Source organism: Onychomys torridus, chromosome 2 (assembly GCF_903995425.1).
Source record: "Onychomys torridus chromosome 2, mOncTor1.1, whole genome shotgun sequence".
NCBI lineage: Eukaryota > Metazoa > Chordata > Mammalia > Rodentia > Cricetidae > Onychomys > Onychomys torridus.
The window spans coordinates 81,900,476-81,913,039 of NC_050444.1; the positions used below are offsets into that span (position 1 = coordinate 81,900,476).

The 12,564-nt window shown below is 49.8% G+C and overlaps 1 protein-coding gene across 7 annotated transcripts in view; it reads left to right on the forward strand.

The window, feature by feature from the left end:
- The first annotated feature begins 2,631 nt into the window (after positions 1-2,631).
- The window catches only part of Tmem268 (transmembrane protein 268), a 31,745-nt gene continuing 21,812 nt past the window's right edge, over positions 2,632-12,564 (forward strand). The window contains exons 1-5 of one of the 7 annotated variants that reach the window (XM_036179603.1): positions 2,632-3,239; positions 5,664-5,727; positions 6,510-6,596; positions 8,020-8,211; positions 11,280-11,389. In XM_036179603.1, the coding sequence (XP_036035496.1) occupies positions 8,103-8,211; positions 11,280-11,389 (219 nt within the window). In that variant the 5' untranslated portion in view covers positions 2,632-3,239; positions 5,664-5,727; positions 6,510-6,596; positions 8,020-8,102. The other 6 variants (XM_036179602.1, XM_036179599.1, XM_036179604.1 and 3 more) reach the window with 6 other exon arrangements.

The following is a 12,564-nucleotide window of genomic DNA, read 5'->3' on the forward strand; positions in this document are numbered from 1 at the left end:
GTTTGTTCAGCAGTGTCTCAAGCAGCATTTCTAACAGCAGCTAGAAAGTCAGTGAATGTAATCGGCAGGCCAGTTCCAAAAACTGAGATGTAGTTTTTTATCTTTGGCTTTTCAAGTGCTCTCCCAGTGGTTCTGAGACTCCCTCGAATCCCATCTGCTACTGCGTTTCCAGGTTCTGCCATTCTGGGAGTTCACTCTTACTTCATCCATGTCAAATGCATTGGCTGGTGGACCTTTGCAAACAGCAGTATGGAGCAGCTGCTGAGTAAGGGTGGCCTTGCCTGGGATTTGTGGTTGGTTAATTTACCTGAAGTTGAGGCTTCATCTGTCCAATTGCTGCTTTAGATGTATTTAACAAAAGGCTAAGGGCTGGGCCCTGGGCACCATGAGCACAGGCAGGAATGGCCCTAGGACTTAAAGGTTTGTGCTCTGGGGGAAAGAATAAGGCAGTGGCCATACTGTGTGATAGGTGTGATTGTAGGTTAAACAAGAACCATCAAGAAAGGGGACAGACCTTGGCCTAGGACAGGATAGTGCTTTCAGAATAAGGGCCCAGCCAACCAAGACCCAAGAATGGGTTGTCAGGTGAGGATGCATTTGGCACTAACCTTCCAGATGAAGAGGGAAGACCCAAGGATGGACCAGCCAGGTAATGATGGTTTTAGCACTAATCTTCTGGATGAAGAGGGAGGACTCAAGGATGGACCAGCCAGGTGATGAGGATGGGTTTAGCACTAATCTTCCCAGATGAAGAGGGAGGACCCAAGGATGGACCAGCCAGGTGATGAGGATGGGTTTAGCACTAATCTTTCAGATGAAGAGGGAAGACCTGAGGCAGGCACTAAGACCTGAAGTGAAAGAATGGGGTGCAGGAGGAACTGAGAATGGCTCTATTTATGGAGCTTGGGGTTTGAGGAGAGGGCAGTGATTCATCCTGGGTAGGCTACAGGTGGTGCAGACCAAAGTCACCACAAAGGCCCCCAGACTCCATCACGCTGTCATTACTAAAGTCAGCTCTGCAGTATGCTTTACTGTATTTTATGGTCTTTTCCCACTTGTATGAGGAGCCCCCAGGGTTTCGGGTAAGCAGACACTTATGTTACTGCAAGGGTGCACCATGCTTGTCAAAACACTTTCTGAGCACTCAATGTTTGGTTCTTGACATCTTCCACATCAGCAGGTGTCACTGCCTCTTGATAAATGAGTGAACTGAGCAGTCCAAGCTCATAGTCTGCTACATAGTGTACTAGTGCATCCCAAGTCCCCTGTCTGTTACCTGTGGGAGGCTGATGAGTCAACGTAAAATTCTGTGCTGGAGCTTGGAGAGTGAAGGCTGGTGGAAAGGGCAGAAGGGCCATCTCTGTTGTCATGGAGGTGGGTGGTAGGCCTTGCTCCTGAGGCAGGGTTAGAGACCTAGGCTAGGCCACAGCTTGTTGCCCCTTTCCTCACAATAACAGCCTACCAGCATTTAGAAGTCTCAGCACCCTTGGGTTTCTTTTTCCTGGGCTTCTAAATTACTATTAGCAAATTGATCATAATACACAGGAACCTTTCATGAACTGTTCTCTACAAATGCTGGCACTGAGCAGGTACTTCAGTGTTGATTTGTGAACAAATAGCTTCATTTTTAGTAGCTTGTCACCTTGATCTGACTCACTTGTCCCCGTGGGATATGTTATTTGGATTTTCAGTTCATTCTTGATGCCTCTAAACATCCTGCCTTGGGGTATGCAGCCATTTAAATCTGAAAGGCCTCAAGAGTTTGACAGTCACTATTGAAAAAAGAAATGTGCAAAAACAAAACAAAACAAAACAAAACAAAACCCAACGTGCTTGCGTGTATCTGTGCAAGATCACTTGTAGAAACAAGGGCAGTGTGTTTGTGTCCTAGCCCTTCTTGCAAGCAAGGGTAGGAACCATGTATGCATCCAGCATAGGGGTGGAACAAGGCAAGGAGAAGCCCATATTTTCAAAACACAGAAGTTTGTGATCCTCCCAAAAAGAAATGAGGCCATTGGTGCAGGAGGTAAGTACTCAGGGTCTTTGTTGAAAGACAACGAAAGGTGACCAATAGAATAGAATCTGCTCCTTTTATATAAATGTGTACTGCAAAGAAAAAAATACATGTGGTTAGCCAGGTTTGACCCATATTGTCAGACCGACCGACCGACCAACCAACCAACCAACCAACCAACCAACCGTAGATGAAATTCTAAACTGTCTTATTAAATAAGAAACACAGAGCCAAATGCAGAGTTGAAAGCCCAAGAGGTCAGAGCACTAATGAAGCTTCTAGCTTACCAGTCGCTACCGTCCTTCCCGAGAGAGACCTTCTCCTGTGTGACCCATCTTTTTATTCCCTTTCTGTACTACCTTCTCATTGGCTCTAAACCCAACCACATGATTTCCTCATCATTGCCTGTCTATACAGACCTCCAGGTCTCTACAGTTTGTACTGATTCGGGTCACAGCTTGGCAGACTCTGCCTGCCATGTGATTGGATTAAGGGCATGTGCCACCACTGCTGGACTTCTGCTAAATGGCTTGCTTTAGCTCTGATCCCCAGGCAACTTTGTTTATTAACATACAAATAAAATCACATTTCAGCACAAATAAAATATTACCATAACCAACCAACCAACCAACCAACCAGCCAACCAAGGCTAATCCAAGACTAGTGATTCACTTGGGAGAAGGCCATCATAGACCCTCATAAATCTCAAGTAGGGTGAGCAAGTGTGGGTTTGAACATTTCATTGTTTCGTTAGAACAACACAATTTCATAACACAGTCGTAACTAAATATTTTTAAAGGAAACACAGACACAAAGTTTAATTCACCAGATGGTTAAGTGGAGACTTTGGACCTGCCGTCAGGCCATCTGCTCCCCACACAGACGCCTTCGGTACTGCACACCATTTTTCGTTAGAAACTTTTGGTCCCGAGTGTGCCTCATGCATCCGATCCCATGACTCTCAGTCACTCGGGACCTGCCCCGCCGCTCCTTCACTACGGGGACGAGCCTAGATCCCATGCACGTGGCGGGCGCGGGAACCCTTCCGGTGCCCTAGGGGAGCGCGGCTGATGAAACGCTCCCTGCTTGGCTCAGGAGACACGGCTCGACTGAGGAAACGGACAGGGGCGGCCCGCGGGAGGCGGTTGCGTGGGAGCGGCGGCGCCGGGACGCCTTGGCGTAGAAGGGGCACCGAGGTCCCGACCCTGCGCGTCCCCGGGAGGCGGTGAGTGTGCGCGGGCCGTGCGCGCGCCCGTGCACCCGAGCTCCGGGGTTGGGGCCATGGGGCCTGCGTGCGCGTCCCGCCCCTAAGGCTCGGGTGACCTCTTCCCGCCCCGCGCGTCAAGCGTGGGAGCTGCGGGGTTGGGCAAGTGATTTCTGGGGTGAGGGAGCCCCAAGGGCCAGAGGGCAGAGACCGGGGAGCCAGCTACCCAAGGCCAAGGCCAGGTATGGTGGGAGACGCTAAGCTAAGCCAGCTTTCTGTTCTGGCTCCCTGTGAGCTTTGCTCCCTGACCTTGGATAGTCAGCTTTCTCTTCCGGGGCTTACTGTCCACATCATTGAAATGGGGCGTTTGGACTCCTTGTCTAGCCAGGCTTTTCTGCCTTAAACTTTTGGGGCTGTCGCCCCTCTGATCTGTTGGACTTGCAGTATAATGACGCTGAGTTTGAAGAAGGAAAGCTGCTTGCTTTCTTTTCAAAGCAGCCTGGTCAGGGGCTTAGTGGTCGGTGAGACTGGCAAGCTCTGTGCATAGATGGGACCTCTGGGGGCTTGAGTCTGCACAGCCTGCGACTGGAAAATCTGGTTCAAATGTGGGCTCCCTAAGGGACTGTCAGAAGTCTCGGTGCTTGCTCCCTCTGTGCTCTGCTTACCCTTGCACAGGGCTCCTGACTTGTGTGCTGAAGGCGAGCAGGGCTGAGGGGATGGTAAATGGTGAACCTCTGCCTTTAGGGTTCTACCTTCATCCTCTGGCCCTGTAGCCTCTAGACTGGATGAGGATCTACAGAGGGAGTCCTGAACCCATCCCGACCACTGGTCTGAACCCATTCAAATTTGATACGGCTCCTTTCAGTCTCCACTTTGGTGAAGCCTGGGAACGTCTAGGCACCCCTCCATCTCCGAAGTTCCTCCCTTTGCTGCCTGATTTCCTCCTCATCTCTGACAGTTCTGAGTGCCTTTCCCAGTGGATGGTGAGCCATGGAGGGAGAGCCAATTTTACAGTCAGGGGCTGGCCCTAGAAGGATCTCAAGGAATGTTTGTGGAGTAGGTTGATGACAGCTACCTTCTCTCAGTAACCACCCTTTTCCAAGTACAGATCCTGTGAATATGGAACCGCAGGGTAATCCTTAATTACTCTCCTTTTCCCAGCCCCAGGAAATGGAGGCGGAGAGAAGTCCTGTATGTTGCTCAAGGTGGAACGAGGTTGAGCTGGGCAGGTTTCTATTAGCCAGCCCACACAGCCTTGGGTGTATGACTGGAGTCTGCTGATTGGGTCTCTGTGGGCAGCTGAGGGGGCTGATGTGGGTGCTGTGATTTCTGCCCACAACACAATGCTTCATTGTGGGATTTTGCAACCAGTGGATCCTTGTGTCCCATCCCAGGCTTCAGCAACTCCAGCCTGTGTCAGCTCCTCCGGCATTTTCAACACTCCAGTGTTGGGAGGCTTAAGTGTGGCCCCGAGTCCTCTGCTTGGAGTACAGCTGTCAAGGTTGGGGCTGCCTTGTGGCCTCCTAGTTGATGAGAGGAAGCAGAGGGCATAACTTTGTGGCTGTTTTTGTGTCTTTTGTACCTCTTGGGGGTATAGGAGGGAAAGCAGGTATGGTAAGGTTGGCTGGTAAGTATCCAGTGTGTTTGAGACTGTTGCTGTGGGCTGGGTTGAGCCCGTGCAAAGAGGAGACTGTCTTCCTATGAGGACTATTGCAGGGTGACTGGAATTTATTTCTATCTCATGCCTGGGAAACATGGTTTCTTCTGATCTACTCAAAGTTGGCTTCATGAATAAGCTGAAAGGAAGCCAGACCAGGCAGGCCCAGAGGTATGAGGGTATGGTACTGTGGCCTGAGGCTCTGGAGTCACATGCTGGAATCCTTCTCTGGGCCTTCAGCTGATAGCTGCTCAGCTTTGGAAAGGGCATGTCTTGACTGTGAAACAGGAAAACCATGTTGAGGAAAGGAAGGAACTTGGGCTATGGGCAAAGTACTGAACACCATGCTTATACCTGCTGTTGTGTTCCTAAAGCAGCTGAATGAGGCAGGCCTCCCTGCCCCCATTGTCCAGGTGCTCACAGTAGAGTTCAGGCACAGGGGTTGGGTTGGGTGGGGTGTTGAAGGTGAATGTCACAGAGCACATGAATGGCTGTGCACGGATTCCTGCTCAGGCTTTCTGGCTCCAAAGCGTTCATATTTTCCTAACATTTTGCTGCTTTTCGGCCTTAGGCTCCCATGTAGGACAGGGGTGAAAATTGTTAACATCCATGTTTTATCTGTTCTGTGTTGGGAGAAGAGGCTCCCAAGGTACCTTCTAGACTCACCCTTCCTAACACTGCGACCCTTTATTATAGCTCCCCAATTTTGGTGACCCCAACCATAAAGAAGCTTCATAACTAATTTTGCTACTGTTATGAATTGTAATGTAGATGTCTGTGTTTTCCAGGGGTCTTTTGGAGGTCACAGGTTAAGAGCTACTATTCTAGAGCCTAAGGTTGGGCTGGCTTCAGGTACGTGGACTGGCATGGTTGCTCAGGGCTTCCTCATCTGGAGTCATCTTTTCCTACAAGTTGGCTTTGTTATGCTGCCACAGCCTTAGTTTCTTGAGTTTTTATGTGAATGTGGGTGTGCACGTGCCACACATGAATGTAGAGGTCAGGGTACACCTTTTGATAGTCGGTTCTTGCCTTTTACCTTGTTGAGGCATGGTCTGTCTGTCTGTATTTCTTTTTTTAGATTTATTAATTATTATTATTATTATTATTGTTATAGATTTATTTTTAACATTTTAAATGATTAAAATATATTTATTTATAACTTATAATAAACTATAGATTTATTTATTATTCTATGTGTTTTGCCTGCATGTATGTCTGTACTACGTGTGTGTCTCTGATACCCTTAGAGGTCACAAGAGGGTGTTGGATCCCCTGGAACTGGAGTTATGGGTGGTTGTGAGCCACCATGTGGGTTCTGGGAACTGAACGATGGTCTTCTGTAAGAACAACAAGTGCAGTAACTCTGGACCATTTGTCTAGTCCCGGCTTTCTCTCCTTGTTGCCTGGTCCATGAGCCTCTGGCCTTCGTCTTCTGCCCCTGCCTCCCATCTCACCATAGGAACCGTGCAGTTGTAGACATGCCTGCCACATCATCTGGTTTTTATGTGGGCACCTGGGGTGGAACTCAGGTCATCAGGCGTGCTGTACATCAGCAAGTGCTGTACCTGCCGAATCATCTCCATGACCCCAGATCCTTGCGTTCTGAACAGGAGTCCCCACATTTTATTTTGCAGGTCATCCCACACTTTCTGCAGCTGCTCCCGCTGAAGCATTGGGGCAAACAGTGAAGAGGACATAAGGATCAGTTTCTCCCTGTGGAGGTCAGTGCCAGTGGCACTTTGTGTCATCTGGATGCTTCATACTTCCCCAATGTCACCTTCCTTGGTAGCAAATGGATGTTCCAAAGAACTGTCCACTGGACATTCCCAGGGTTGGTGTGCCACCCTTGGGTATTTGAGTGGAATTTGCTTTTCCTGGGGGACACATGGCACAGGTTGCAGCAGATTGGTGACCCAGGGAGCTCACAAGGAGCGTCACTGCTTTGGCTGATGAAAGTGGTTAAATGTGATGCATGCTGTGGCTCTGGGCCACCTGATGCTGGAGTCATTGGTCATATCTCCGCGATCTTTTGGAGCGAACTGCAAAGCCAGAGCTGACTCTCCTTATAGTCTTGTCTCAGATAAGAGTTTAACTGCCAATGTTTCTGTGTCGGCTTTGGCCACCTGGAAGCCCCAAACCCTTGCCTCAGTCACAGCATCTGTCTGTAAACAGTTTCACCAGGAGCAACTGTCTAATTTTTTTATGAGGCAGGGTTTTCCTGGTAGCCTACACCTGTCTGAAACTCACTGTGGAGCCCAGGCTTGCACTGAATGCTATTTTGGATCCTATTGCCTTCCCCCCCCCCCCCCCCCCCGTACCCTTCAGTGCTGGGGTTATCAGCCTGTGTCATGAGGCTGGACTGAGTTGTTGTCATTGCTGCTGCTGCTGTTTTGAGACAGGAGCTCACTATGTAGATCAGGCTGGTGAACTCACATAGATCTGGCTGCCTCTGCCTCTAGAGTGCTGGCATTGAAGGGTTAAAGGAGTTAATATTCATGGAGTATATCTCTGTCCCCCATGGTCTTCGTGTGTACTGTCCATTGATTCCCTTTAGTGGGCCGTGGGGGAGGTCTGCTAGATTTGAAGGAGCCTGTTGGAAGCTCTGAGGTTAAGCCAGTATCCAAGTTCACACAAATAGAAATGGGAGGTGGTGGGGCCACAGTGTTGAACCCTGAACATGGGCCTGGCCTCTTTAAGGAACTGGAATGTAGCCCAGCTGTCTGGCTAGTTCTCTTCACGAGTGTCAGGACTCGCCCTGTAAATCTGTTTCCTGCTCCCTGCTTTCGTTTTGTGCATCTTGAAGTGCCTTGGAGGATGCTGGGTGTGGACAGGCCTCCCCGTAATGAACGTAATACCCACCTCAGACTTGCTTACCTGGGCATCTCAGGAAGACATGAGTGGGGTCTGGTGTGGCTAACTGGAGAAGACCCACAGATAGAAGGGGAATTCTCAACTGAGGTCTGGGGAAGGTTTTAGTTCCTTCTTCTCCGAGAAAGAGATTTCTGTTCCGAGAAAGAATTTCCTCAGCATGATCAGGAAGTCAGCATTTAGACTCCTGATGGCCCTGCCTGGCCTTTAGCAACTCTGGTCCCAGGGAAGGCCAGGGAGCCCAGCTCACCTTCTTTCCTGTGCTGTTTTTCATAGGCAAGTGGAGGTGAGACGTTGCCCCAGCATGAACTGCACCCCCAGAAACAGGAAGTAGAAACTAAAGCAGCTGTCTGCCTGCCATGGCCTGTGAGCCTTCTACAGACCCTGGTGGGGCAGCTGGTCCCCTGCCCACCTCTATCCTGGGCTGCAGCACCTTGCCTCAAAGGAGCCCTCCTGGATGGGGGCAAGGTAAGGCCATGAACCGCGCCCCCTCCCCATATGCTCCCTTCTCACTCTGTCTCATTCTGCGCTGACCTCACACCTTATAACTGGGGTCTTTGGATAACTGGGTGACTTTGGGACTCAGCTCCAGGCCACTTTCTATCATTTCTACCCTGTTCTCACGGTCACTACCTGTCACCACCTTAAGCTTGAACATCACTTTCTAGCTTGTTTTCTCGCCTTCCCACCAGAGAACCTTTTTCAGATGTGTAGCCTTGCTGGCTGTCAGGCCTCACATTGGACATGTGAAAATTTGTCGTTCTCCAGGCCAGCCTTAGCACCTCCCACTGCCGTTCTCTGTTCTTTGCCAGGGCATTCTGTCTCAGGACCTTTGTACGTGATGTTCTTTCTACCCCTGTGGTGGTTTTTTTTTTTTTGTTTTTGGTGCTTGATTACCTTTCATCTTTCAGGCCTCCATTCATCCTTCTTTCCCATGGCAAATTATTTTCTAGCTTAGCCTTAGTTGGGATTTTTCTAATGTATTCTCCCTGCAGAATTTATTTAGTATACCAATTTTCTCTGTGATAAACACTGAGTGTCCAGCCTCCCTACCAGAATGGAAGTTCAGGGAGGGTAGGGCTCCGTGTCTGCAGAGTCAGCAGGCGGCCTGCTCCACAGGATCGTGGAGTCAGGAGTGTGCTGAGTGAAGGGATGAGTGGTAGCTGGGTGTAGCAAGGAGAAACAGTACTGTAAACTGTGGATGATCTGTGGGAATGTGGGGCTTACATAAGGGCTGGAAACTCAGTGCTTACCAAAAGGTGTGTTATTAAGAAAGCAATTTAAATACCTATACATGCTTCAGTAGAAAGGGGCAGGATGAAGCATTTTTCCTTTGAGATTTGAAAGGTGTCACTCTGCTGAATTTTAGCAAGCCCCCTCTTGCTTCTTTGTGCATTCATTCATTCATTTATTCATATTTTCTCTCTCTCTCCCTCTCTCTCTCCCTCTCTCTCTCCGTCTCTCTCTTGTCTCTGTCTCTCTGTCTCTGTCTCTCTCTGTCTCTCTCTGTCTCTGACTCTGTCTCTCTCTGTCTCTCTCTCTCTCTCTCTCTGTCTCTCTCTCTCTCTCTCTCTCTCTCTCTCTCAGCTTTGCTTAGCTTCAGTCTAGAAGCAAGTATTTCTAAGTGCAGGACTTACTGTTCTCATATTAAGCAACAGATGAGCGATTATGTTGCCAAGAATCCAGGAACTCCGGGTAGAAATGCAAACAAGAGACTTGGTGAAAGGTCTTTGTAGGGTTTGGGCAAATGCCTGTGGAGCCAGGGTGTAGCTGTCGGAAGGTTCCAGACTCTCTTGGGGGAACTTCAGCCTGTGTGGCAAGGAGGGCACCAGTGGGACAGCCCGCTGAAGGCTGGCTGTGTTTTGGGCACTACATCTTCCTCTTGTTGGTTCCACCCCCTACCCTCAAGACAATGGGGTAAACCCTCTGCTTTCCGGAGGCTTGGCTTCTGTTTCCATGTGAACAGCATCTGCCTCTTAGGACTCTTGGAGCAAGTGCATAGCGAGGGCTTCAGTTCTCCAACATGGGTCTTATTAGCTACCCTTGTTCTTTTCTGTCTACCCCTTTCCAGTTGAGTAGTCTTCAGTTTAACCTTATACTTTGATCAAAGTATGGCGGAGCGTAAAAGACATAGTAGTGCTTTCTTAGGACTTCTGAGTTCTGAACAGCTTGCTTCCAAACCATGACCTCACTGGGGCTAGTAGTTCACCCACTTGAGGTGACATCCAGGCTATCATCTGAATGGTTCAGCCTCCTGTGGTAGCTGTGACTGTCCGCAAGTAAGGAAACAGTTTCTCCTACACATTTACCTTGTTAGCAATAGGCTTGGTCACAATTTGATCCCTCAAGATCTGACCTGTATCTTGCCCATGTACCACACTCCTTTCAAAAAGAGAGAGGAGAGGGCAAAATTGGAAGTTCTTTTGGACAGGACCTAGAGTTTAGAATTCTGTGATGGAATCTTTAAGACTGGAGGTGCTCTTCCTTCCTGACCCAGGGTATGAGAAAAGAATACTGTCAGAGTTGAGGATCAGAGTCGTATCATATTCATTCCTTTATGTGCCAAACATCTATGCGAGATGCAAAGCCAGCTCAGGCCATGCTGTGGTGACCAGACCAGCATGGAAGTACGCCTTAAAGGAAGAGCTTAATTTGAACAATTGCACACACACACACACACACATACACACACACACACACACACACACATTCTTGATGTGTGCAAATGAGGCATTGGAGAGGCAAGGTTAATGTATGAGTGTGATGGAGGAGGGCTCTACATGGATGCAGAGGATGTTTGATGTTTAACACAGAAGCTTGAAAGCCACCATGGTACCTCTGCAATTCTGCAGTCTGAAGCCTGACTCTGACTTTCCTGAGCTCATAGTACAGGGATGTGCTCCTTTCTGGAGTCACTGGACAAGGCTCTGTGTCCTTTCCTGTCCCTTTCCCAGTGGTACAGACTACCCACAGTACTTAGCTGTGGCTCCTCCTCCTATGTCCAAAGCAGGTAATGGTGTAGCGCTCTGTGCCCTGCCTCCTTTTAAGGGCCATTGTGATTCCATCAGCCTCACTGGGTACTACAAGTGCTATCCCTCCTTAAGGCCAGCTGACCTGTGCCCTACATTCCATCTATGGTGCTCATTCCTCTTTGCCCTGGCAACACAGTCTGGGGATGAAGGTGTGGCCATCTGGGGGCTGGGCTTGATCTAACATCTGTCTCATAAGGCCCCTAAAGTAGTTGGTTGTTCAGCCTCTGTTTACACATGCCTTGTGACAGGGCACTTACTACCACCCATTCTTTGCAGGATGCCTTTCTGTCTTGGGAAACTATAAATTACACAGTTAGCCAGTGTGGGCCTTAGTTTTGCTTGCTGGGGGGCTTCCCAGTCTAGCCATGTCCTTAGGGATTAGGTACAGCTACCATGTCCCTCCCTCATCACACGAAGGCACTCCCAGCTGAGGTGCAATACCTTCAGTTCTGAACTCCTCCAGAGGTGCTCTTGTCAGCCCACTGATGAGTGATATGCTTGCAGAACTGCACAACGGCCAGGTCCTCACAGTCCTCCGGATCGACAATACCTGTGCACCCATCTCCTTTGACCTGGGAGCTGTGGAAGAGCAACTGCAGGTCTGGGGCATTCAGGTGAGTGCTGGCCGACTGAGTCTGCTCTCTTCTCTCCATCTGCCCGGCCGGCTGCCCGGCCACCTGCTGACCTCTTCACCAACATTCCCTTAACTTTAGCTGTGCTGGCTGTGGTCAGGTGCCTAGGAACGTCTAGTCCTTTCTTCCCACTGTGTTCACTCAGAATGTGTGTGTTGGGGGTTGCCCCTCTGTGCGGGCCCTGAGCTGGCTAAGCTGTACACAGGTGACCGGGACCCAGTGCTAGTGTTCACACTGCCCAGCTGGAGCCAGACATGGGCCAGTAAGCGAGGTCAGCCAGGCATGGATGCCACAGTAGAGGACCAGGCACTGATGGCACAGGAGGAAGTTTTGAACTTCCTTGTGGTAGGAAGTCACAAAAACTTCATGGAAGACTAGACCCTGACATAGCTGTTGAGGGATAATTTAAGAATGCTGGGCGGGAGGGAGGCATCGTAGGGGAGGGAACTACATTTGTGAAAGTCCATGGAACTTACTACATAGGGGATGTGGTACCTTCCAACAGTGAATCCAGGCCTGGGCTTCACAGACCCGCTGTGTAGATATGGATCCAGGCTTGCTGCTCACTGCCTGAGTGACTTCAGGCAGGAGACCTAACCTCTCTGTTCCTCACTTTTGTCCTCTATGGAGGGTGGTGTTAATGCCTGATCTGTAGGGCTTCCATTAGGATTGCGTGTGTGACACCAGCAGCATTTGCAGATGTTCTGGGACAAAGCAGGCTCTCAGCGAGCCATAGCACTTGCTGCTGGAGTGGAGGATGATGGTGTGGTTCACTTCCCAGAGCCCTGGAGGTGAAGTCTTCCCTGGGCTAGCCAGGAGGGACTGATCACAGGCAGGGGCACAGGCAGCTTGGCACACCCAAGCTTTCTGAGTTTGATACACTGCTGTTGAAGGAAGACTTTGGGGACAGCACGGAGCCTCCCCTGCTGTGGGGAGGCTGCCTTTGCTGTCCATGTTTCCATCCCACCTTTGCGCAGAACTTCCCCTTCCTAGTCTCTCTTCTCCCATTCCCTGCTTGCCTCCCTCCCAGCCTTTCTTGTGTGGTGCATGCATGTGTGTGTGTTCATATGTACATGCATGTTCATGGGGAGGCCTGAGGTTGATGTGTCTTCCTGGTTTGTGCTCTACCTTTTTTATTGACACAGGGTCTGTACCTG